This window comes from Phyllostomus hastatus, unplaced genomic scaffold (genome assembly GCF_019186645.2).
Source record: "Phyllostomus hastatus isolate PE091 unplaced genomic scaffold, TTU_PhHast_1.1 phas_scaffold_1066, whole genome shotgun sequence".
In the NCBI taxonomy this organism is placed as follows: Eukaryota; Metazoa; Chordata; class Mammalia; order Chiroptera; family Phyllostomidae; genus Phyllostomus; species Phyllostomus hastatus.
Genome location: NW_025334004.1, coordinates 12,453,820 through 12,480,914, shown reverse-complemented (window position 1 = coordinate 12,480,914; position 27,095 = coordinate 12,453,820). Strand labels below are relative to the sequence as shown.

General features: G+C 42.2%; 1 protein-coding gene across 1 annotated transcript in view; it reads right to left on the bottom strand.

The window, feature by feature from the left end:
• ABCC2 (ATP binding cassette subfamily C member 2) overlaps window positions 1-26,863 on the bottom strand; it is a 62,121-nt gene extending 35,258 nt beyond the window's left edge. Inside the window, 9 exon segments of the mRNA XM_045854551.1 lie at window positions 2,645-2,822; window positions 3,624-3,787; window positions 4,262-4,496; window positions 5,964-6,019; window positions 6,455-6,562; window positions 6,784-6,918; window positions 8,522-8,647; window positions 24,773-24,946; window positions 26,707-26,863. Of these exon segments, the coding sequence (XP_045710507.1) occupies window positions 2,645-2,822; window positions 3,624-3,787; window positions 4,262-4,496; window positions 5,964-6,019; window positions 6,455-6,562; window positions 6,784-6,918; window positions 8,522-8,647; window positions 24,773-24,946; window positions 26,707-26,739 (1,209 nt within the window). The 5' untranslated portion in view covers window positions 26,740-26,863.
• Window positions 26,864-27,095: the final 232 nt, after the last annotated feature.

Sequence of the window (27,095 nt, the reverse complement as noted above, 5' to 3'; positions counted from 1 at the left end):
ACTGTGTACTCCCACAACATCCTGTGCTTACCTCTGTCATTGCATTCATCACACTGAGCTGAAATTTCGTCACTTTTCTACTTCCCCACCAGATGTAAACTCTGTGAGGACCAAGGCTACATCTGTGCATTTCACTACTCTATCACATGGCACACAGCACGGAGTCAAACACTGAAAGAGGGAGCAAACAGGAGGGGTGAAGAGGGGGAGCATGTGTTGAGTCTGGCCTTGCAGACTTCTGACATGGCAATGTTATTTGGAGCCGTACTCTTATGAGGAAGTTGCAACCATTCCCAAGAAGGACAGAGACCTTAAAATGGACAGAAAAGCTGCAGAGCTCACAGAGGTGAAACAAAATGCCTTAGTGCCAGAAATTTGCAGGCAATGTGTAGATCTCTAAATCTTGTAATATGGCCCTCCAGTCCTCATGTTAAAGGGATACCCACAGGTCTATCACTTACAACAAACAATGCCTGGCACCAATGCACCAGCTAAGGAGCTAGGGTGAGGGGTGGGGCTACTAAAACCAGCTTGCACTATGCTCACCATCTTCCTGGAGGAAGGAGAGCCTTCTTCCAATTCCCACAAAGATAGTGTATGGGCTACAAGTGGCCCTAGATAGTCACTTCAATGCTTCTCCTAGAAGTTCTATTGTCATCTTAATCCACCAATACATTCTTCTTTGGAACATACCAGGATTCTTTGTCATATAGTAGAAAGAGGGAAATTTCCTAAGATGTTAGGCTACCAAGGTTCTAGAGAAACCAGTCCATTTCTATGCCTCCCTTTTGGTATGGAAAAGGAAAAAAAGTAACATCTGATTACCCTTCATGGTTATCGCTACACTCCCCTTTTCTCAATAAATTTTAATGAAGTGGAAAAGTCATTGATTTAGTCTGAATAGCCTTTGTGCGGGGACAGGTCTTGACTATGTGACTGTAGGCATTGACTTGCCCTAAGCCTTATTTCTCTGCAAAATAGGGATAATGCAATTATTGCATAGGGCTATGGATTGATAATGGATGTGAAAAATGCTTCATAACATTTCATAAAGAAGCATTGTCTAAACATAAGAAATTAGCCAACTGAAAATTCTGTTTTAGTAGCAACACTTATTTCTCTTATTAAAAGCTCTATTTTATAAATTCCTCATGAATTGTAACAGTTGTAAAACCTGGGATATATTAATAATCAAAATAGAGAGAATGAGGATGGGTGGGGTAGGGGAGAGCAATGGGAGAAAATTGGGACAACTATAATAGAACAACAATAAAAAAATCTTCCTACGATTCACAAATTAGAGGAAGTTTACCCTTGTGCTATCAATGTGAGAAGTTCTAACTAATAAAATGATTAAGAATGTGTTAAAAAACAGAGGGAATGAATCACTACAATAGTAAAAAGTGTACATGCGTAGAAATCACAGAGACAGCGTAGTTGGCAACCTCATAACTTGAAAACCAGCAGAAATTCAATATCTTTAGAAGGAATAAGGGTATTAAAACATTAATTTAGGAGGAGCCAGGCACCAGTGTGAAGGTTTGTGGGAGGTTTCAGACTTCCGACCTAAAGATGTCTGGGGTACCTGCCTGGGTCTCTTGAAGAGGCAACATCTACTCAGGGGAGACAGAGGCCCGGGAATGTTGCAGGAGAGGAGAGCGAAGGAGAAACCCAGGAACTGTCCGAGAGAAGTCACGGCGATGGAGCTCTCCAGTGGCGGAGGAAAACCAGGAAGAAAGGGCACCTGTTTTGTATTCTGACCTATAAAAAGTCCTATCTCCTCATGTAAACAATTTCCCCACAGGTTTCCAGTCACCGATCATAACTATTCTATTTTCATTTCTTTTTAAAATTTATTTCTTCTTTATTGAGATACAAGAACTCCATTTTCATTTCTTAAAGGACAACATAAGACTTCACCTTGGTGGCTAGGATATAAGAAAAACACAGTTGCTCTGAGAAAGTTAAATGTTAAAAGCAACATCTCAGAGGGAAGATGGCTAAATCATCTTAAAGAGATGAAAAAGCTCCCAAGTCTGCAGAGCCCAGAAGGCAGACTGGATGTATTTACAAAGAAAAAAAGAAAAAAAAGAGGACTCAGGCAGTGGAGAGGTTGGTCGGCCACTAAAGACTTACTACAAAAAGAAGTCACTAAGGAGAAGCGGTCTGGGAGGTGGAACCCGGGGTCCACAGAGCGTTCTAGTCTACGGCAAAATTGTGATTTCATAGGGACGCGCCAGGCCTCCTGAATGCTGCTTCACGTAACATTGGACTTAAATGTTGGTGGTTTTAAGGGTCTGCGCTTGGCCAGCTGCTTTTCTGACTTCCCACCTTGTCAGGAGAGGTGGAGAGAAGGACGGATAAGAAAGCCTTTGAGGCTGAAAGGCAGATGCTTGGCAGAGAACAGCCAGCCTGTTTTTCCCTGGAATGTATCCCTCTCCCCCCAATACACACACACCTATGTCTATGTTCACATTTTTCACATTTTACTTTCCAAAGAAACATCTAAAGAAGGTTGTATGGTTAGTCAAAATCAAGTGTTAAGGTCAGTTATCATTTTCATCAAACTTTCCTCAGCCTCGGACTAAGCGCTCACGCTTGCAAAGGGGGATTTCTCTGGTGAAGCCTGACACAGTTCACTTACCTTTTTGTACACAGAGGCCATGACGGTTGTCCGCACTTTTACGCCCAGCGTGAAGCAAAGTTCAAAGTAATACTGAAGGCACAAAGACTGGATGAGGGCCACAGCGAAGAAGAGGATCGAACAGAGGTATCCCGTCCACGCATAACTGTCCGGATCATTTGCGAAGGCGATCAGCCACCTGCCAGAGCAAAACCGAGTAAGTGGCAGCCACCAAGCCTCCCAGGGCTCCACGCTCCTCGTGCGCAGCCAGCTACGCTACCCTACCCTACCCTGTAGGTAACACAGTGACCAGGGTTGTCAGTGCTCTTGGAAGACTGAGAGCCACGGTTGTGCCAGCTGTCTTGCTCTGGTGAGAAGATGAGTGGGAAGCGCTGGAGGCTGATGACCTGTTTGTGAGATGGGATCGCGAACAATCTGTGGAGCTGCCACTGCAACGCTTGGTCCCTGGTAGAGAGGCTCTGTGGGACAAGCTGCCTAATTCCTGGACAACGCAGGCCCAGAAAGGAGTTAGGACAGGTGTCCAGAATGACTTAGAAGGGCTCCCCCTGGAGGACAGTTCATGCCAGAGGTCCAGGCGGGCGTCTTGTCATGGCCAACCTGAACCTGTGGTCGAAGGCTGTGACTGTGGAGCAAGGAGGGTACAGACGCGAGGCACGAGGCTCTCCTGGGATCTGCTGCCCACCTCTTGGGCGTGGCTCAGCCCACAGCAGGTTTGTTTAACAGGGAAGAGTTCCTAACGTGTATCTGGCGTTCTATGCGGTGGGGGGTGGGGAGAAACGTGGAACAGAGGACGGCTGAAGAACACATCATCTTAGCTTTTGAGAGCTGCCTTGCACCCTTCACACACATTCACTGTACGGTGGATAACAATTGTGAGCATTTAAAAAATGAAAATTGAATGATAAGCTCCTTCCTGCAGACACAGGGCAGAAAGGAGAGTGGCAGGGGAGGCCCCGAGAGGGCCCAGGCGCAGACTCACTTCAGCAGCTGAGGATTCAGAAACATGAGCAGGTCGTGCACCACTTTCAGCAGGAACGACTTCAGGATGATGGTGTAGAAAGTTTTGAAGAGGGCCTTGATCAGCCAGGACTTAGGGAAGTCTTCCGTGGTCCCAGACTTCTTTTTCTTCTTTTTAGCTTCTTCCTAAGTGCAAAACCAACAACAGCAGTGTCCACAGAGCTGTGGAGGGTACGACTTTGTCCTGTCCTGTTGAGCCCCTGAGCCCTGCTGCCTCCTTTGTGCAGGCTTTGGTGACATGCGGTGGCACTCAATAGATATTTTTAAGTGAAAAAGTAAATGACTTAGCTGCTAATGCTTAAATCTGCCAAGGTACACGTTCTAGTCATGCTAAGGCATTATTTTATTTTACCCTTCTATTTTAAAGCCACTTTGTTATAGAAGATTTCAAATATACCCCAAAAGGAGAACAAATAGTACATTCCACCCCCATGTATCCACTACTAAGGTGTTATTAGTATTGTGAATACTAATAATAATATAAACTACACTGCAAAGTATAAAGTGTTATAAAAATATGAGGACGGAGTCACCATGACCCTGATGTCCTCTTGCCTGAGTCACACAGTACACTTGCACAGACCCTCATGGGAGAGTTACCAGGACGAGGACATCTTGGCTTTGACTCTGGTTCTTGCTTAGGCCAGGCAGCCTGGCTCCAGAGTCCCTCCGGGTGTTCTTCTGCTGCCGTTTCTGCAGTGCCCGCCGGGCCTTCAGCAGCTCTCTTGTCATGTGCGTTTCAAATTTGTTGGCTAGTGTCTCGGTTTTGCCCTGTTCATTGACATCCCAGATATCTTCAAGTGTCAGAGGTTGCTTGTAGCCTTTCAGAACAATGCTGGAATAAGAGGGACCCAGAGGTTGAGGCCCTGCGGGCTGGGTAGGAGGCTGTCTCCTGGATGCCTCTGTCAAACCCCACTGCCCACTTCTGGGATGGAGGGACAGGAAAATGAGACTTCCCCCTTCCCCCCTTCCCCATTACCCTACCTTCTGACCCTTTGCTCTTGACAGAAGAGTGGGAGGAGCAGGAAGGGACTGGTAGGGGGAACAGAAGGTGGTAGAAGACAAGAAAAAAGAAGGGGAGGGGCACTACAGAATTAAGAGCCAAAAAAGTATCATCTCCCCCTCCCCCTGCTCCTTCCTTTTCAAACACTAGCTGCCTCCGCTGTTCTGGCTACTCCCTGGGGGCCTTCACAATGCCCTTAAGGAACTGAGCAGACCTGGAGGCCACCTCCATATTGTCTTTCTAGATTAGAGCTTCTCAACCTAGGATTTGAAAAAACGGATGGAAAAAAAATCAAGTCTTTATTTTTAACAGCTTCTTACTGATATTTAGCTTTTCCTTCTAATAGAGGCAAAGGCAACCAACCAGAGTTGTCTAAGGGACTACCTGTGCCTTTGTCTCTAGGAGAAATCACAGATGTTTCCAAGGCCCGTTTACACTCATCACTACTTTGAAATTATGGTCATTATTAGGTCCATCACTAGATCTTTTTATTTAATGCATTCATAAAGAACCACTTGTATTACTACACCACACATTTGTGTTTTGTTTTGTTTTTTTATATGTATCCCTGGCTGGTGTAGCTCAGTGGATTGAGTCCTGGCCTGTGAACCAAAGGGTTGCTGGTTCAATTCCCAGTCAGGGCACGTGCCTGGATTGCAGACCAGGTCCCCAGTAGGGGGCATGCGAGAGGCAACTACACATTGATGTTTCTCTCCCTCTCTTTCTCCCTCCCTACTCCTCTCTCTAAAAATAAAAAAAATAAAATCTTTTTTTTTAAAAAAGAACCTTATGTTGGCTTTAAAAATAAATAACTAAAAGTAAAAAATATTTAGGTAACTATACTTCAATTATTTGTTTTCCTTTACAATCCTATATCTTTTATTTTATGCATTGAAAACAGTATCTAAGAAGGGATTTGTGGGCGTTACCAGACAAAAGGTTTTGTGGAACCACAAAGGACAAGAATGCCTGTTCCACGTCCAACAAATTCAGCCCTTATCCTCCAAGTTTGTGTGGCGCGACCGGTCCCCACGGCTCCTGTTCCTGTTCTGCTACCTCCTTTTCTTACAGCCCTTCCTTTTCTCCAAGGAACCCCCAGGCTACCAAGAGAAAATCTCCCTCCATCGTCTCCTTAGTGTCCCAGTCTGCTCAATAAAGAGACTGAACTAACATCCTCTGACTTTAAAGAGAGGAGAAATGGAGGCCACAGGAGAAATTTTGAAAAATTAAGATTTCCATTACTTTCAGAAGACTGAGGGGGTGAGAATAGAGACAACCCAATTTCCAGGCATTTCTTACCTGTCATACCAACTAAAGGTGATTCTACTCAGAAATGAAGCTGTGACTGATGGATTCTGCAAAACACACACGCACACAAATCAGAAAATAAATCAGTTGGAAACCGGAACTTCACAAGACTCTAAAATCAGAAACTGATGTAAGGTGCTAGAAACTACATATGCTACTAAAGCAGGATGGTCAATATGTATTTATTTGGAGATGCTAAGGTCACCAATTGAATTATAATTAGACCTTCTGGCATAGATATATGAATTAATTGTCTATGTTAAAGATTGGTGGGTCAATGTCAAAGTCATTATCTCTATACTCTCGTCACCTTCTGTTTCCTTATGTCATTAAATGGTCTATATTATTGTATTGCAGTCTCGGGGACCTAGACATCTCAGGGGACCCATATGACACCTAGACACCTAGATTTTGACACCTTACATTTGTCAAGGTGTCATCCAATGAAATAATCTATGAGGTGGGCCTATTTTGAGTCTCACCTCTGATGAGCCATCTCTTTCTGAAAATGCTGAAAGGATCAGGATAAGGATCTGGAATGCATAGCTGATGAAGAACAAGCAGGAGTAGGCTAGACTGGAAGTGCTGCCCTATGGCAAAACAACAACAACAAATAAAAAGAAATAGAAAATGAGCCTTTTATCCAAATTAAGTCTAAGCAGCCCACATATGTCAATATTTGTGATGAAAGCCTATATCAAATCCCCTAAATACAATTCTATCCTGGAGCTCAACTTACTTCATGCCACTGGCTCCGACCGAGAAGCTGCCCAGCAGGTTCCCCTCATCACACCCTCTCATTCCTCCTTACCTTTAAGAGCATCCGGATCAGAGTCTGAAACTGGAAAGTGCCACAAAGTATTGAGAGAATCCAGAACAGGGACAGGAACCAAGAGTCCTTCTGCACACACCATCGCCTGCTATATTGGATCAGCAGAACCAGGAGCTAGAGAGAAATTCACGTCAAGTTCTGAAAAATACTGGCACTAGCCAAGAATAAGAGGCAAAAAGAATGTCAGAAAAGAGAGGAAGAAAGGAAGGCTACAGGAGGAGATTGTTGCCCTTAATCTCACCAGGCAGAAAGCACACACAAGCCAAATTGTAGATTTCCTCCCTGATACTACCCAACTTCCTCTTTTCAGGTCCTCCACGCTCTCCCTGGGACCCTCCTTCCCACCCTATCTCTAGTCACCACAGTTGGGTGGGGAGTTAGCAAAGAAGGCAGAGGGTCACCAACTGCACTTGAATTGCTTTACTTTGGGAGCCAGAAAAATCTTTTCAAGAGATGAGGAAATCAACTTCAGGCACTACAGTAGTCAGGTGGTGCAGGAAGATTCTGCGGGATAGGTGCAAGGTGTCTGTATCATGATTTTCTAATAATATCCTAGACTAAGCAATTAATAAAAACTTCCCTTGTAACATCTCACTTAGATATAATTAATTAAATGTTGGTTTCCTAAACTCAGCAAATCAATATTCTGAGAATAGGGGTGGAAAACCATGATTTGTAGCAATTGCCAACTTCCATGGTGTAAATACTCCCACTGTAGTGGGTTTCAAGTTCCAGCATGATGTTGCTAGATGCAGCATAGCACTGCCTAGACCCTTCTTTGTTATTTTAAACAGCATTATCAAGCAATATGCCTGCAGGGGCCACACATAGCATGTTTCTGAGTGAAGTTTGGGAGACTGCACTGAGCATGTGCCTGGTCTAATGGGGGCAACTATCACTCAGTCCTAGTTGACCATTGCCCTATGGGAATGTAGGCCCATAGTTGCCAGACATTCTGATTTTTCAAGAAAGACTGGAAATCCAAATAAGTATGAGGCATCTTCCTCTTTAAAAATAAAGACATCGCCCTGGCTGGCGTAGCTCAGTGGATTGAGCGCGGGCTGGGAACCAAAGTGTCCCAGGTTCGATTTCCAGCCAGGGTACATGCCTGGGTTGCAGGCCATAACCCCCAGCAACCACACATTGATGTTTCTCTCTCTCTCTATCTCCCTCCCTTCCCTCTCTAAAAATAAATAAATAAAATCTTTAAAAAATAAAAAATAAAAAAAATAAAGACATCTAGTTCAATTGCCTTTAAAACACCAGATAGGCAGCCCCCCTCAAACATGCTTGCAGAAGAAACAATAATTTCTGTTATCAAGTTTATAAAATAACTCTAGACACAGTGATCCATTGATTATACTCTACAATCAATTTAAAAGTAATATTTATAGCATTTAAGAGAATTTTTTATCAATAAATCTGACTTTACATATGATTCTTAGATGGCAAGATATGAGAGCATAAGATACATATCTTAGTCATTAAAGCTAGTACTCATCCTAAGGAGCGGGGTCTATAAACTAGTGTTCAAAAGAGCTAAAAGAGGAAGAGCTAAAATCTGTTCCACCCCATTATAATTAAGCTTTGCCTCATCACAAGTCCCTTGAAAAAGGTAGATGAAATTGGACTCTGTTTCATTCCAAAGAGTAAATTTCAACTATATGACTATGAACAGAGATTTGATAAACAGGGCAGAAGTAGTGATGGCCCTTACCCATGTGCCCAGGTAGAGGCTTGGATTGGTATATCTGATGGCAGGGACAGTGGCTTGTCCAGAATCTTCTGTGAATACAAAGACCAGCTCTATGGCTGCCAGAATAAAAAGAAACCCAACAAGCACCTGAGAAGAAAAAAAAGACCGCTGTTAGGAGGATATCATTCTTTAGAATAAAGTGGTTCCAGTAATAGGTGGTGAAAACAGTATGCAGTGATTCATATAACACAATAAATATTTCTGGCATGAATAGAGACATGTAGTTCAAGCAATGGAATAAAGTTCAAAGTATGCTTTCGTAAGCTTTTTTGAAGAATTCTGAGTGTGATGGTTTTAAAATAAGTCCGCAAATTCTTTGATGTTCCTCCCTTCAAAGAAGCTTTCTTTTCTTTGAGTGTGAGCTGAACCTAGTGACTTGCTTCTAAGGAATAGAAGAATATGGTAGAAGTGACTGTGTGACTTCCAAAACTGGGTCCCAGAACACAGTTTGGCTTCCCCCTTGTGCTCTCTCTTAGATCACTGCAGGGAAAGCTGCTGGCCCCATCGTGAGGACATGTAAGTAGCTCCATGGAGAGATTCACTTAACAAGGAACTGAGACCTCCTGCCAACAGCCATGTGAGTGAGTTATCTGAGAATCAGATCCTCTAGCCACAACCAACACTTCAGCTGACCTTAGTCCCAGCATATTAATGATAACTTTGTGGGAGACACTGAAGCAGGACCCAGATAAGCTGCTAGCAAATTCTTGGTGCAAGGAAACTGTGTGATCAAAACTGTTTATTTTTAAGCTGCTAAGTTTTGGTGTAATTAGTTATACAGCAATAGATAACTAAGACAATAGATTTAAAGGGAGGATCCTTCACCCCAGTTGGAGTAGCACTATTACCTTTCTTTAGTTACTAGTCCCAACATTTTCCCCATATAATCTTCAAAGTTAATATTTCAAACAGCTGCTACTCTGTCATCCTAAGATGACTCCAAGCCAATCAATGTTTGTCCTATGAGCTCATGAGACATGATACACATTGTACTGTTATAAAAGACAATCCCCACCCATCAGGATAAAAAATTGCTACCTCTGCTGAGGAGGTCTACCAGCATCTTAGCTCTCAAAATGGAAATCTTTAATACTATCTCACCTACCCTTTCTACTCCCCATCCATCTATCCCTCCTCATTCCCATGTCTCATTCATTCAGAATGACTCAGGCAAAAAAACTGGGCCCTTTGTAATGAAAACCAGCCAGAGAGAGAGATGAATCACTTTTAGCTTTAGGACTAGTGCTACTATTTCAGAAGGCTAGCGTAAAAGACACATTAATGAGGGAATGTCTGTTTCTCAAGTACATAAGATGCTACACAATATTGTGCTTTCCTCACATGAGATTGAATTTGGGGGAAGAAAAAATACTTGCTTTTGAAGTGGTCAGTAATGTTTGACTTTAGGTAAATTAGGAGATAAAATAGAGCAAGCTGGAGCTAAAGCACACACCCTTGAGGATGACTAGGTAAAGAGAATACCAACCAGCACAATACGCCCTAGACTAAGAAAAAGGAGGAGGCCTTGCCACGAGCTTATGTATGTTAAACTCATACAAATTGATTAGAAACACATGAAGCAGACCAATCAAAAAGGACCAATTTACATTATAAAGAACTCCTAAAAGCAATTTTTAAAAACCAACAAACTAACAACCAACACAAAAAAGTAGAAGATAAATGGATCATTTAAAGAAGGGGACTTCTGGTCCCGTTGGAGGCATAGGTAAACATGCTTCACCTCCTCATGCAACCACAGAAGGAATTACAACTAGACCTCAAAACAACACCCAGAACTGTCAGAAAATTGAGCTGTATGGGAAGTCCAACAACAGAGGATTTAAAGAAGCCACATTCACCCAGGTGGGTAGGAGGGGTGGAGATGCAGAGGCAGGTGGAGAGGTGGAGAGACATGGTGTGGCACAGAGAGGCAGCAGCAAAACAGGCAATCCCACATTCACATGTGGTAGATAAAAATTGTGAGGGATACCTTGGGAGCAAGTAATCCCAGCCCCAGGCCAGACCACACATCCCAGGTTTCTAGTACCAGAAAGATAAATACCCATAACTTCTGGCTGTAAAAACCAATGGGGGTTGGGACCACAGAAGAAACTGCCAGATTTTCAGGAAAACATATGTAGATCCACCCACTCTGGGATTCAGCACTAGAGCAATAGCTGGAAAGGCACCAATCACACGGGGCAAGCACCTGGCAAACCTCCAGAAGCCAGGCAGTGACATTGTCCCCTCTCTGAGCCCTTCCCCCACACAGAGCCACAAAACAGTGAAGCAGGCTGCCCCCACCCTGGCAATTACCTAAGTCTCTGCCCCACACAATTTACAGGTGACTTTTCTATAATAGGCTACTAAGACAGGGAGTCAAAGCAGCTCTACCTAATACACAGAAACAAACACAGAGAACCTGTTGAATTGAGGAGACAAAGAAATATGGCCTAAATGAAAGAACAGAACAAAAACCCAGAAAAAGAACTAAACAAAATGGAGATAGCCAACCTATCAGATGTAGAGTTCAAAACACTGGTTATCAGGATGCTCAAAGAACTCATTGAGTATGGCAACAACATAAAAAAGATCCAGGAAAAAATAAAGGTTACACCAAGTGAAATAAAGAAAATCTACAAGGAACCAACAGTGGATGGGATGAAGCCAGGGTTCAAATCAACAATTTGGAACATAAGGAAGAAATAAGCATTCGACTGGAACAGCAAGAAGAAAAAAGAATTTTAAAAAATGAGGATAGTATAAGGTGCTTCTGGGACATCTCCAAATGTAACAACATCTGAATCATAGGGATGCCAGGAAGAGAAGAAGAGAAAAAAAAACCCTGAAAACTTATTTGAAAAAATAATGAAAGAAAATTTCCCTAATTTGGTAAAGGAAATAGACATACATGTCCAGGAAGCACAGAGAGTACCAAACATGATGGACATAAACAGGTCCACACCAAGACACATCATAATTAAAATTCCAAAGGTTAACGATAAAGAAAGAATCTTAAAAGCAACAAGGGAAAAGCAGAGAATTACCTACAAAGGAGTTCCCATAAGACTGTCAGCTGATTTCTCAAAAGAAACTTTATGGGCAAGAAGGGACTGACAAGAAGTATTCAAAGTGGTGAAAAGCATGATTCGAAAAGCATTTTAAATGATAGCTTTGCTAGATTACTCTATCCAGCAAAGCTATCATTTAGAATGGAAGGACAGTTGGTGCTTCCCAGACAAAGTAAAGCTAAAAAAGTTCATCATCACTAAGACATTATTATATGAAATGTTAAGTGGATTTCTTTTAAGAAAAAGAAGATAAAAACCATGAACATTAAAAAGGCAACAAATTCACAACTATCAATAACTACATCTAAAAAAACACAAACTAAGCAAACTAGCAGAACAGGAACAGAACCATAGATATGGAGATCATTTGGAGGGTTATCACCCGAGAGGGGGAAGGGGGAGAATGGGGGAAAAGGTGCAGGGATTAAGAAGCATAATTGGTAGGTACAAAATAGACATGGGGAGGTTAAGAATAGTATAGGAAATGGAGAAGCCAAAGAATTTATATGCATGGCCCATGGACATGAACTAAGGGGAGGATTGCTGGAAAGAATGGGGGTACCAGGCAGAGGGGAGCATAAGGGGAAAAATTGGGATAACTCTAATAGTATAATGAATAAAATATATTTTTAAATAATAAAGAAGAAGACCCTGGCTGGTGTAGCTCAGTGGATTAAGCACAGGCCTGAGAACCAAAAGGTTGCTTGTTCGATTCCCAGTCAGGGCACATGCCTAGGTTGTGGGCCAGATCCCCAGTAGGGGATGTGTGAGACACAGCCACACACTGATGTTTCTCTCCCTCTCTCCTTCCCTTCCCCCTCTATAAAACTAAAAATAAATAAAATTTAAAAAAAATAAAGAAGAAGAAACACAAAGGGCTTTTTAAAAAAAGATCTTTTGTTTTAGAACAGTTGTTGTTGTTTTCCTTAAGATTTTATTTATTTATTTATTTATTTTTAGAGAGAAGGGAAAGGAGGGAGAAAGAGAGGGAGAGAAACATTAATCTGTGGTTGCCTCTCATGTATCCCCTACTGGGGACCCGTCCTGCAACCTAGGCATGTGCCCTGACTGAGAATCAAACCAGCAACCCTTTGGTTCACAGGCCTGTGCTCAATCCACTGAGCTACACCAGCCAGGGCCACAAAGGGCTTTTAAGCATATGAAAAAATGTTTAATCTCACCAATAATGAGTATAATTTCAAATTGTGACATACCATTTTTCACTTAACTGATTAGCAAATATCAAAAAGTTTGGTAATAAAAAGTTGGTTAGACTAAGAAAAAATCTCAATTGAGAGAAATTTACACTATCTATAAAAATTTTCATTTCACATACCCTTAACTCAGTAATTTAATTTCTAAGAGTTTATTCTATAGACATACTCATATGTACAAAGCTATTCATTGCAGTATTGCCTATGATGGTGGAAGTTTCTACTATTATGGCACATAAATTATAGTACATCCAAAAAGAAGCATCTCAGGTAGCCAATAAAAAGAAAGAAGCAGCCCTGAAGTGTGGTTCAGTTGGTTGGAACATCATTTCATAAACCAAATGTTGTGGGATCAATTTCTGGTCAGGGCATATACCTAGGTTGCAGGTTCAGGGCATGAGCAAGAGGCAACCAACTAAGGACTTACGGCCAAGATATAGGCATAGGTAGATACTCTTTGCCTCTTCACACAACCAAAAGAAGGATAACAACAAATTTAAAAACAAAAAAATAATCAGAACGGCCAGAAAATCGAACTGTATGAAGTCCAATAACCAAGGAGTTAAAGAAGAAATATTCATTCAGACTGGTAGGAGGAGTGGAGACAGGCAGCCAGGGTAGAGAGGAAGTGTGGCAAGGCAGCAGTTGGTGGACCCAGTGGTCCTGCATTTGCATGGAGATAAACCAGGAGGAACAACTGGGGAGTGAGACAGACTGTGTAGCCTAGGATTCCAGTGTGTGAAATAAAGCTTCAAAATCTCTGGCTGTAAAAACCTGTGGGGGGTTGCAGGAGTGGGAGAAATTCCCAGCCTCACAGGAGAGTTTGTTGGAGAGACCCATGGGGTCCTAGAAGGTACACAAACACACCCACCTGGCAATCAGCATCAGAAGGGCCCAATTTGCTTGTGGGTAGTGGGGGAAATGACTAAAAGCTAGCAGAGAGCCGAGCAAGCGGCACTGTTCCCTCTAGGACTCCTCTCCCACATACAGCACCACAAGGCTGCAATGTGGGTTGCCCTGCCCTGGCAAATACCTAAGGCTCTTCCCCTTACAACATAACGGGTGAGCTGACACACACAAAAAAATATGGCCAAATGAAAGAACAGATCAAAGCTCCAAAAATAGAACTAAGTGATGAAGAGATAGCCAACCTATCAGATGCACAGTTCAAAACACTGGTAATCAAGATGCTCACAGAAATGGTTGAGTATGGTCACAAGATAGAGGAAAAAGTGAAGGCTATGCAAAGTGAAATAAAGAAAAATATGCAGGGAACCAACAGTGAAGGCAATGAAACCGGGACTCAAATCAACAGTTTGGACAAGAAGGAAGAAATAAATATTCAACCAGAACAGAATGAAGAAACAAGATTTCAAAAAAATGAGGAGAGGCTTAGGAACCTCTGGGACAACTTTAAATGTTCCAACATCTGAATCATAGTGATGCCAGAAGGAGAAAAGGAAGATCAAGAAATTGAAAACTTATTTGAAAAAGTAATGAAGGAGAACTTCCCCATTCTGGCAAAGGAAATGGACTTCCAGGAAGTTCAGGAAGCTCAGGAAGCTCAGAGAGTCCCAAAGAAGTTGGACTCAAGGAAGCACACACCAAGGCACATCATAATTTCATTACCCAAGATTAAAGATAAGGAGAGCATCTTAAAAGCAGCAAGAGAAAAGGAGACAGTTACCTACAAAGGAGTTCCCATAAGACTGTCAGCTGATTTCTCAGAAAAAACCTTGCAGGTAAGAAAGGGCTGGAAAAAAGTATTTGAAGTCACAAAAGGCAAGGACCTACATTCAAGATTACCCTATCCAGCAAAGCTCTCATTTAGAATGGAAGGGCAGATAAAGTGCTTCACAGATAAGGTCAAGTTAAAGGAGTTCGTCAACACCAAGCCCTTATTAGATGAAATGTTAAAAGGACTTATCTAAGAAAAAGAAGAAGATCAAAAATACAAACAGTAAAATGATAACAAACTCATAAATATCAACAACTGAACCTAAAAAAATAACAAAAACAGAAGAACTAGAACAGAATCACTGAAATGGAGATCACATGGAGGGTTATCAGCCAGGAAGGGGAGTGGGGAGAATGGAGAAAAGGTACAGGGAATAAGAAGCATAAATGGTAGGTACAAAATAAGTAGGAGGAGGTTAAGAATAGTATAGGAAATGGAGAAGCCAAAGAACTCATATATACAACCCATGGACATGAACTAAGGTGTGGGAATGCTGGTGGAAGTAGGGGGTTGCAGGAATAAAGGGGGGGGGAAATATGGGGCAACTGTAATAGAATAATTAATAAAATACATTTTAAAAAGCAAAAAATGGAGGCAACCAATTGATGTGTCTTTCTCACACTGATGTTTCTCTCCCTCACTGATACCCTCCCTTCCCCTCTCTCTAAAAAAATCAATAAGCATTTTCTCAGGTGAGGAATAATAATAATAAATAAAAAGCAGATTTTATGTGTCAAATGGAAAAATCTTCAAGACACAGATGTGGCATTAACATTTGTGTTAAAAGTATATGCAGGTAGTTATTTGCACAAGGATGCATTATCTCTGGAACTGGTATTGATGGTTGCCAACTCAAACAAGAATGAGTGGCTAGAGTGTCATGTACTATTTTGTACCTGTTAAATTTTGTAAACCTCTGTAAATTATCTCTTAAAGATACAAAAAGTTAGCCCTGGCTGGTGTGGCTCAGTGCATTGAGTGCTGGCCCGAGAACCAAAGGGTCACCAGTTATATGCCCAGTCTAGGGCACGTGCCTGAGGGACAGGTCCCCAGTTGGGGGCACACAAGAGGCAACCACACACTGATGCTTCTCTCCCTGCCTTCCTCCCTTCCTCTCTCTCTAAAAATAAATAAATAAAATCTCTTTAAAAAACTCTTTCAGAAAAAGATAAAAAGTTAAGTATATTAACCTCCCATTTTATTCAATGAGCAAGTGATATGAGTAGACAATTCACAAATGCAAATATATTCTTAACACATTTTGAAAAATCAATTGCATTAATACATATAGAAATGCAAAGTAAAACAATAGGATGCCACTTTACATAAAAAAGTAAAGAAAAATATATTTACAGAGTGCTAACAAGAATGCAGAGAAATGCGCTTTAATGCAATTTTGGTGAGACTGTAACTTGACAAAAATCTTCCTAGGGTATAAAAAGTTTCCCTTGTGTTTCAAAGGCCTTAAACTGCTCATTTATTTTGACATAGTAATTCTACTTCTAGAAATCTATTCTGAGAAAGTTAACCTGAATTGAACACAAATATTTATGCACAAGAATGTTAACTAGAGTCTCATTTTTAATGGTGAAGAACTTACAAAACCTATAATCACCTGAAAACAGTGGTGGAGAGGTTTGTTGGGAGGACTTAATGCTGCAAGAGTTGTTAAAATATGTTACGGTATACTCATGTGATTAATGATTTTAGTCATCAAAATTATATTTAAGAATAGTGTCAACAGAGGGAAATGCTTTTTACATCATGTGAAGTGAAAAAAGTGGACATCAAAATTGCATATACAATGGGTTCAATTATATTTTAAAAACATGTACAGAAAAAGACAAGAGTTTCCTGTCCAAGATGCCAGGTTTAGGACATATATCTCCCACCCTTCCCCAATCCATTGAAATGACAGCGGACTACCCAAGAAATAATCCATGGTAGCACTGAGAATATGCATGAAGAAGGCTGAGCTCGGCAGACCAGCTGAGTTTTAGAAGACAAAAAGCAAACCTGCCAGTACTTACAGGTGAAAGCAGAGAAAACCACGGCCCAAAGCACACACAAGAATAGGCAACACCAAAGGGCAGCTGAGATCGACACTGCTGGCTGCTATGCTTACATCCTCTGTCTGCCCCACCAGACTCACTCTCCACTCTTGTTCCTTCGAGCCCAGATGGGTAAGTTTGCAGCTTAAAGGCCCCAGGTCTGTCTGCAAATACAGCCACTTCCCATGATCCTGTTTTGCTTCAGCCGCCTGTTTCCTGTTGGGACCCCGACTGGTAGCGTTGCCTCCTCAAAGCTGTTCTCTTCCTAACAGAACTCCCCCTTTTGTAAAATATCTACCCTGCTCAGCTTGGTCATGTATTTGGATGCAAGCTGGGCCCATTTCCAACCCCATGAAGTGAAATAAAACCAGTCATGCTGGCCCCATTCCCCTGGCCTGTGGCTGCTTTTGCCATGGACATGTGACACAATTCTGGCCAAAGAGAAGTGGGGGACAGCTTGTGGGAACTAGCCTGTGGGGGCTTCTGGGAGTTGTTTTCTTCACCATTCAAAGTAATACATAGATCTAGAGGATAAAGAACTCTTTACAACTCAAAAATAAAAAGACACAAATAACTCAGTGAAAAAATGGGCAAAGGATTTAAGAATACATTTTTCCAAAGAGGGTGTACAAATGGCCAGAAGCATATGAGAAGATGCTCAACATTATTAGTCATTTGGGAAATGCAAATCAAACCCACAATGAAATACCACTTCACACCTAGGATAGTGACAATCACAAGGATGGACCATAGCAAGTATTGGTGTGGATGACACAGTAGTCCCCCTTTTCCTCAGGGGAATGCGTTCCAAGACCCCCAGTGGATGTCTAAGATGGCAGATAGTACTGAACGCTGTATATGCCATGTTTTTTTGTGCACATGCATAACCTTATGGTTTCTCTTTGGTCGATCTGAACTGCCAGCACCACTACTCTTGCACTTTGGGGCCATTATTAAGCAAACTAAGCATTACTCTACACAGGGCTCCAACACTGAGACATCTGATAATCCAGACAGCTGCCAAGTGACTAACGCATACATGTTATACGTAGTGTATACACATGGAGACAAATGATGATTCCCATCCAGGTGGAGTGGAGCTGGATGGTGGGATTTCATCGCACTACTCAGAACAGTACACAATTTAAAACTTATGAATTGTTTACTTCTGGAACTTTCCATAGCTGGACTGGAGGGACTCCTGTGTTGGAAACTCATACACTGCTGGCAGGAATATAAAAGGGTGCAGCCACTCGGAAAAAAGTGTGGCAGTTCCTCAAAATGTAGACTTTCCATAGAATCACCAAATGAATCAGCAATTCTACTCCTAAGTGTTATGTATACCCAAGAAAACTGAAAACCGGTGTCCATCCAAAAACTTGTACACAAATGTTCCCAACATCATTATTCAAAACAGACAAAAAACAGAAACAACCCAGATGTCCACCAACCAATGAATAGATACACAAAATATGGTGTACCCATACAATGGTGAATTATTCAGTCATAAAAAGAAATGAAATATTGATACAAGCTACAACCTGGATGAACCTTAAAAACATAATGGTAAATGAAAAACAGCCAGACACAAAAGGCCAATTTAGTTCATGTGTGAAACAAGCATATTAGGCATAGAGCCCAGAAGCAGAGTTGCGGTCCCAGGGGACGGGGAAGGAGGGAAGGAGAAGTGACTGTTTAACGGGCACGGGATTCCCACGCAGGGCACGAGAAAGTCCTGGGAGTGGATAGTGGTGACGACATTATGAATGCATTTAATGCCGCTGAACTGTGTACTTTAAAATGGCTAATTTTATCTTATGTGTATTCTACTACAATAAAAATAACTTTCAAAAATTGAACCGATTCATGCTACAACATGTATAAACCTTGAAAAACCATATGCTAAGTGAAATAAGTGAGACACTAATGGTTACATATTGCATAATTCCAAGTCTATGACATGCCCTGGATAGGCAAATTCACAGAGGCAGAAAATAGATTTATAGTTGCCAGGGACTGGAGTGTGGGGGCGGGGAATAGTGTGTTACTGCTTAACACACTATAGGCACAGAGTTTCATTTTGGAGTGAGGGAAATATTCTGGAACTAGTGGTCATAGTGACTGTACTAAAAGCCACTGAATTATACACTTTAAACAGCTGACTTTCATGGTATGTGCATTACATCTCAGTAAAGCTACTTTTTAAAGTGATACGTAAAGGCACCTAGCGGCCTCTTTATCCACCTCTGGACACTGACATAAGGGTGTGATGCCTGGAGCTGCTGCAACCATCTTGCAACCATGTGCTAGTTTGACAATTGGCTTGATATGCTGAGGTTGTCAGAAAAAAGATGAAAATAGTCAGCTACCTGTTGATGTTGTTGAGCTGCTACTAAGGTAGTGCAAATCCTGTACTTGCACTACCTCTGGACTGTTTGTTATATAAGATAATAAATTCTTTATTGTTTAAACCAACAGGTATGCCTTGCAGGTGAGAGAGTCTCAGCAGACAGAAATCTATTAGCTGTAGTCAGCCCTGGTGGTGAGTAAGAACAAGAAGTGCAAACTGACAACAATTATATTTACCATCACCACCCTCAAAAAGTCTAAAACAGAAGCACTCTCTAAAGAAATTGAATTCTTTCCCTGGAAAAGGCCCAGTGTGTGGTGTGGATAATGGTGTCCCAGAGTAACTTCATCCAGAGTAAATCCATTTGGCACAAGTAGGCGTAGAGAGGCACAGCCCAGGACCCTGCTCTTCGGGGAAGCCCAGAAGTCCAGACAGCCATCCGGGACTCGGAGCTCACAGGCAGCCCTCCCACTGACAAGAGGCCAGATGGGGAAGCAGACTTAAACAATGGCAAAGGGACCCACTCCAGCCACATGTACTCATTAATATGTAAGCATGTTTAGAAAACAGAACACGAATAACCACCAGAAAGTTGAGAAAAACCAATACTATCAAAGAAGATAACCAACATAATTAACCTGAACAACTGATTCTGGGAAGAAACAAATTATTAACTGAACAGAAAAGAATTTTTAACTATTTTAAAATTAATGTCCAATGGGAGATTTGAGAAGACACTGTGTCCATAAATAGGTTGCTGGGTTTTTAAAGGTTTATTCAAAAGTTAAGAAGAATTCTTAAAAGTCAAACCTGTGATTAATTAACTAAATAAAAGCTCTTTAGAATGACAGGAAGAGAAAAGTGGAGAAATCTCTCAGAACATAGGGGAAAAGATTTGAGAAGGAGGATCAATTCAGAGTCCGATACCCACTTAAAAGAAGTTTAGATGGAGAAACAGAATTTCAAAATTGGAGGGAAGAAAATGAAAGGAGTAACGTATGCAAATTTCCCAGAGGTAAGAGAGACATGGGTGCTTAGGAAGAGAGCGTAGAACACACTGAATAAAAAGGGACCCATGTAAACAGACGGTAAAATTTCAGGACATCAAGAATAAGTAGAATAAAAGATTCTAGAGAGGATAACAAGGAATGAGAAAAACCCTAGTTTGGTAGCTCAGGATTCTGGGGAACAATATAGTGACATCTTCAGAGGTAAGCATTCCATATGCAGACAAACATTTTCAGAAAGTGAATCCTTGGAGACTTTCTTTATCACTGCACTTCCTGAAATTTTTAGTGGAGGAATCCAAGAAATGTGCGGGCACTGATTCTGTCATCTTACACAAAGAAGCATCAGGATGTAGAGTCTAAAATTGATGGCAGATTATTTTTAGGTGTAAAAGCAACCACCAGAAGAACTGAACATAATCGTACAGAATTAAAAGACCAAGAGAAAGAGGAGGAGAGAAAAAGGAAGCTCAGAGGTGTGTTAATGAGAGCAGCAATAGATTTTTTAAATCGATAGATCAAGAAATACAGGTATAAATACATTATTTGCAAATATGGAGGTAGCCATCAAAATAATTTTAAATTGCAGTCTGGACAGTCGGACTTGGGAGGTGCTAGGGTGAGAGACTTTTTCTTTTCTTTTTTAAGAGAACAGAAGGGGACATACCAAAATGTTAACAAGAGTATATCAGAGTGACACAATTATCAACAGATTTAATTTTCTTCCTATTTCCCAAACTGTCTACAATAACCATGCATTATTTTTATAATCAGAAACATAGACACACTTTGCTTACATAGCATCAGGGGTATCTTGTGGTTAATGATTATCAAGTCCTTAACGGACTTTGCCCTTGATCTCTGATTTATTGGAAGAATTTCAAGCGCCCATGTTGTTTACTAAACTCCACTTCCTAAGGAGATACAAGCACATTGGTACTAAAAAAGAAAGGAGTGGTTTGGCTGAATTTAACACCGCTCCCTCTCTCCCCAATCCTCCTCTCACCTGCACTTTCTGAATGACACGGTGCTCTGGCGGAATCTTCCACCCACTGCAGAGCGTCAGCTTCCACCCCTTCCCTGGCAGACAGATGTTTCAGGGACCATATCCCCAGTAGTCCATTCTATTATCGGCTATTATTATTAGCAAGTTCTTTTGTATATTAGTCAAAGTCCACTCCCCTAGAACAACCTCCACCCATTTACCTTGATCTTGCTCTCTGAGACTTCAGAACTAGCTAGGCAATCTTCTATACTTCTGCAAATATCTGAAGGTGATTCTCACGTCTCACTGGCTATACATCACGTTCATTTGTGCCACACATTTTTCTCACACCTCAGCACTTCCACATCCTCCAGAACCAGATTCCTCTTCTGTTCCACTAGACTATGAGCTCATCCACTCATTCATTCATCTATTCATTCATTCACTCATTTTGTAATTCAATACATTCAGTTACCTACTGTGCATCAGGTCCTTTCAGTAAGGATGCACTTTTTTTTTTTTTTAATTCAGAGAGAGGGAAAGGGAGAGAGAGAACATCCATGTGAGAGAGAAGCATTGATTGGTTGCCTCCTACATGTGCCCAGGTTGGGAATAGAACCCACAGCTTTTCAGTTACCGGATGACGCTCCAACAAACTGGACCACAGCGGCCAGGGCAAGATGTACCTTTAAACAAATAAATTTGCAGAGCCTCTCACCGGCTTGGTCAAGCAAATGGACCAAGTTCAGATGAGGGGAATGCTGCATTAGTGACTAAACAAGAACGGCAGTAACAGCTGTTCAGGAGAGTGAGAGGAGCAAACAGCCCACAGGCAGGTAGAAGAGGAAGCAGAGGAATAAAAAACACAATCACGTTGAGGTGTTAAGAAGGTTCTTGCAGCAAGGCATAGTTTTGCTTTGTGGGGAATTAGACTTCTGACTTTTTCAGAAAAGAGACTTGTTATTTTTATTTTTAAGAGAAAGCTAATCTGTGTTTGTCACTCTCATGGTAGAGGGCAAAAAGTAAAGTATGAATTATAAGTGGAGCTCCTGAGACTTTGAGCAATGGTGAGTGGATTATTCTCTGTGGGAAAAAAAAACCTAATACATTGCTTTTCTTTTTCTCTCTAGAGATTTGTGTTTATGAAAGTTAAACAAAATGTGATATGTTTATGTAGTGGACTATTGTTCAGCCATAAAAAGGAATGAAGTGCGGCCCTGGCCAGGGGGCTCAGCCGGACAGTGTCACCCCGTACAGCAAAAGATTATGTGTTCACTCCTAGGTCAGGGCCCACACCTAGGTTCCATTTCTGCTTGGGGTGCATGTGGGAGGCAACCAATCAATGTTTCTCTCTCACAGCGATGTTTCTCTCTCTCCCTTCCTCTCTTTCTAAAATCAACAAATGTGTCCTCAGGTGAGGATTTGAAAAAAAAGAACAAAGGAGCCCTGACCAGTGTGGCTCAGTTGGTTGGGCGTCATCCTGCAAAGTGAAAGGTTGCTGGTTCTATTCCCGGTCAGGGGCACATGCCTGGGTCACAGGTTCATCCCTGGTCAGGCAGTGCACATAGGAGAGAGAACCAATCAATGTTTGTCTCTTACATCAATGTTTCTCTCCCTCTCCTTCTCCCTCCCTTCCCCTCTCTCTAAAAATAAATAAAATATTTTTAAAAGAAATGAATGAAGTCCTGATAAATATTACAATATAGACGAACCTTGAAAGCCTTATGCTAAGTGAAAGAAGCCAGTCATAAAAGACCACATATGATTCTACTCATATGAAAAGTCTAGAGTAGGGAAACTGTAGAGACGGAAAGTAGATTGATGGTTACGTGGAGCTAAGGGGGGCGAGGAGATAAGGGATTTCTTTATGGGGGAATGAAGGTGTTCTAAAACTGACTGGGGTGATGGTTGCTCCTATCTGTAAATATACTTGGAAAAATAGAATTGTTTTTGAACGGGAGAATTGTATTGAATTACATCTCAAGAAAGGTGTTTTTTAAAAGTTAACTAATAGCTGTGATTATGATGGAATACTGATCTACTCATTACCCGGGCTTTTTTTGGGCACCGCAGACTTGACTGATTGTATACAACAAGAACAGGGTGTACCTTTCAGACACTTTCAACAGTCCAGTGTGGAATTATGGTCAGCCATGACAGGTATGTCAAGTGCTATTCAAGACTGAAGTAACAGGCTATAACAGCAACATCCTTAGCAGGGGCCCAGAATGCCCAAACCACAAGTTTGGACACTTGGGTAAGGACCCCATCTGCACACCAATATCAGTGGGACCTCCACCTGTCATGGGTTATAAGAACTCAGAGCTCCCACCACCCCACCAACGATCAAACTTGGCTGTGCCATGGGTCATGCCCAGAGCCCGGCCAGACTTCAACTCCACTAGACATGTGTTGCCACTGCAGCCACTTGGCTTGAGACAGACACCTACCTCTCCACCTGCAGACACCACTAGTGACAGGGCCTTTATGCTAGGCGGTCACTCTGCTCACTTCTAACACATAAGCTCCCCCTCTCTGTGTGCAATCTGCATGTGACTTTATTGGTTTATTAGGGAGGACTCATCTAATAAACCCGGCATCGTGGGAAGACACAAATATGTCTGAGTGACTCCTTTTGGGTTGCTCCCTGGCTCACACACTGACTCTGACCAAAAGCTCTGACTCATTCCCAAGGGTATTGAAGCATGTTCAATGTTCAGAGTCTAAAACATTCTTGTCTCAACCCTTATTTCTAGAGTGCATTTAATACCAACGTTCAACGATGCCTACTAAGTGCTAGGCCCTGTGCTGTGCAGTTAGGTGACCCTGCCCCCAGCTCTCAGACACGGTTCTCCCCCCATGCAGAGCCCCACCAGCCCCATCTCAGTGTGTCAACACAAATCCCACTTCCTTTGGCCAAGTTCCTTTCTTCCTTCCTTTCTCAGTGCAGGTAGCCTGAGGTCACAGATGTGTGTGCTCACAGAACTCTGAGTCTAACTTGCCTTTCTAATCCTGTGTAAAGATCAGATGGAGGGGGTGTGGTGGGGGGGGAACCTAGTGAAAAGAAGAAGATGGTTAATCTTCTGAGGTAGCAACCTCAAATGAGGGTCTTTCATTTCCTACAAGACTCTCTACATTAATCAGTGCAGCTGGCTGAGGGGCTCCTCCCCTCATTGCTGCTGGGCTCTCTTCTGTGGGCCCTGCTCTTCCCATTGTCTCCTTACTCAGGCATGTCACTGTGAGCATGCCCTAGATCCTCCCTCTACTGTGAGTGATCACCTAGACTTATGGAAGACCGTGGGAGAATGAAAGCCGCATTTCAGACCCAAGTTGGGACAGGCAGACGGTGATGGCTGGATCGCCTGAACGGTGCAGAGGGCACACTACATAGTTCATTTTCACCTCGTGGTCGGTGCCAACTGATTTACAGTCTCCTGATACATTGAAATAGCTTAGAGATAGGAAAACCAGTGTTAGCTTCTCAGACACTGAAAAGGTAATACTTACATATTTTACTGATTGAGTACCCATTACTGGTGTTTAGGGTGTCCACTATCCATAAGATTTCTGAGTCATTATTCTTTTGCAAAAATCAAAAAGTCACTCTAAGTAGGAAATACAGCAAGGGACCAGAGAAGCATAGGGCAGGTGGAGGAGGGACACTCAGAACATGGCTCTACCTGAGACAACAGCTCCTGGAAAAGCTGGTTAAGGACAGAGAAGACACTTTAACCACCAGGAAGATGTCTCTACGGTGCACCACGGAATCAGTCAGAAAACAGTGGGATTTCCATACCTGCTTAGCAAGGTAGAGCTTGGTTACAGAAGATTTCTTGGTCCTGGATCTGTACACATGGAGAAGCTGCCAAGGGGCCAGGAGCCAGAGGAAGCCCAAGGGAATCCAGACCAGAACAGTTTGCTCAAAACAAATCGGCAGGTCCGCCTCCGGGCTATCCAGCAGTGAGGCATTCTGGGAGACCAAAATGTGGTGATTGGTGGTTACAAGGTTTTGAAGACAAAAGACCAGCCATAGCCCATACCCTCCATACCCAACCCATTTCAAAACAATTTTAACTCAGTTCTATGTCTATATCCAGCCTGACCCTTTAGTTAGCCATATTTTTCTATTCATTTCCATTGATATAAATTGACCATTTAATGACATTTAATGACTTTTTGACCAATTCAACCTCTAAAGACCTTTCTTTCCTGAGACTCTAAGCAAATTTCCCCACCAGTTGTTCTGACTAAACTTCACCATTGTGTTTGCCAAGTTGTGGGAAGAAGAGGGATGGTTCCTTAATCCAAAGAGGAAAATAGTTCCTTGGGATGTAAAAATTTCTTATTATAGTTTTTAGCACTGAATGAACTTGCTGGAAGACATTCAAACATACAGGAAGCCCTGGCCAGGTGGCTCAGTTGATTGGAGCATCGTCCCGCACACCAAAATTTTGCGGGTTTGATCTCTGGTCAGGGCACATGTTTCTCTCTCACATCCATGTTTCTCTTTCAAACTCTCTCTCTCTCCCTCCTTTCCTTTCCTTCCTGTCTCTCTCTCTCAAATCAATAAATACATCCTCCAGTGAGGGTAAAAAAGAGGGCAGGAGGCATGCTTGGTCATACTATGACATTTAGACTTCCAAAGGCTTATGTCAGAACCCCAGGGGGGCTTCAGCACAGAAGCAGCAATGATGCTAATGGCCAGAAGGTTCATTTCCAGCAAGTCCTGTACTGGTCTGCATTCCACAATAAAGAGAAGGGTCTTGTGAGTGGAGGTGGGGGCACTAGTTTTTATATCTGAGTCATGTGGGGTAGATTTTTCCTCCTAATAAATATTTTTGAATTGTTTTGTATGACTGTTTGCCCAGGCTCTTTAAGGAAAAGGTTGAGGTACTCTGACTGAGATGATCTGCCAGAGAATTCTCAGAGGTTGGACTATTAAGCCCTACCTTCCTGGGGTGCACGTTTCCTGGCCTTGAGGGCATGGGGGCCCAGGGTCTTTCTAAGATTGGGCAGTGCTGCCCATGTGCTCTGCTCTCTCATTCCTGTTCTTAACTCTCCTTGAGGTTATCCAACTTTAGAATTAAGACTTCTTACCTAAGATATTTAAACTATTTAACAATCTGGGTAACTCTGATGCTGATGCTAAGAGTTTGCAGAGCACACTTTCACAAGATCACTAAATGCAAGGTCCCTTCTCATTCTCTCCCACTAAACCATTTGATTTTGTCTCAGTGCTCATGATGCCCACATGTGCATCCCTGGACTCACCTTCCAGTCCATATCACTGACCGCCAGCTCCTCTAGAACAAAGCATTACCGCTTCAGCATGAACATATCTCAGCAGGGCTCAATCACAGACCTTCTCTTCTCCCTCCTACCCCACAAATTACTCAGTTCCCATTCCTAACATGGATGAAACTGGAAGCCATCTCCCTATTTCTATTTAGAGAGGCAATTTTGTAGATAGCTTGTCCAAGAAAAGAGTCAGGGATACCATAAATATATGCTATAAAAGAAATACATTACTTCTCCCATATAGAATGGCTTCTGGAGATATTATGACATTCTTTTATTTAAAAAATACCCTGAGCTTTACCCTGAAGGGAGAGAGAGAGAGTTACTTTAGAGCAAAGGCATATATAACTTCTCTAGTTCTTATTAGTGGCTGCTCTAGGCTAATCCACTACTTATTCTGAGTCTGAGAAGAGGATAAGTATAATTTCTCACCCAAAAAGTAGAGTTGCAGAACTTCTCCAGCATGATTCCTGGAGGTCTTCTGAAATGCGGACTCCCGTATGACTGTTGTTTCTTATTGACTCTTTTCCTCAGAGAAGGTGGAAGGTGAGTAGCGATGTGTCATCTCCCATTCTGATGTTCAATTCAAGGCAGGTCTCCTGACCTTTCATCTCAACAATTTAATTGTTAACCTCGCTGAAAGGTGTGTTTACATGATCCCAGTGGTGAGGCATGTGACTGAGGATACTTGGGACAAGTCCATGCACCAGGTCCCCAAGGACCAGAAGCCCGCCTAGCTGTGGTCATATCTAAAAGGAACAACCGAAAGGTGTCAGCAGAGCTGACTGACAGGTCAGGCATGGAGAAACCTTTCCTTCTGC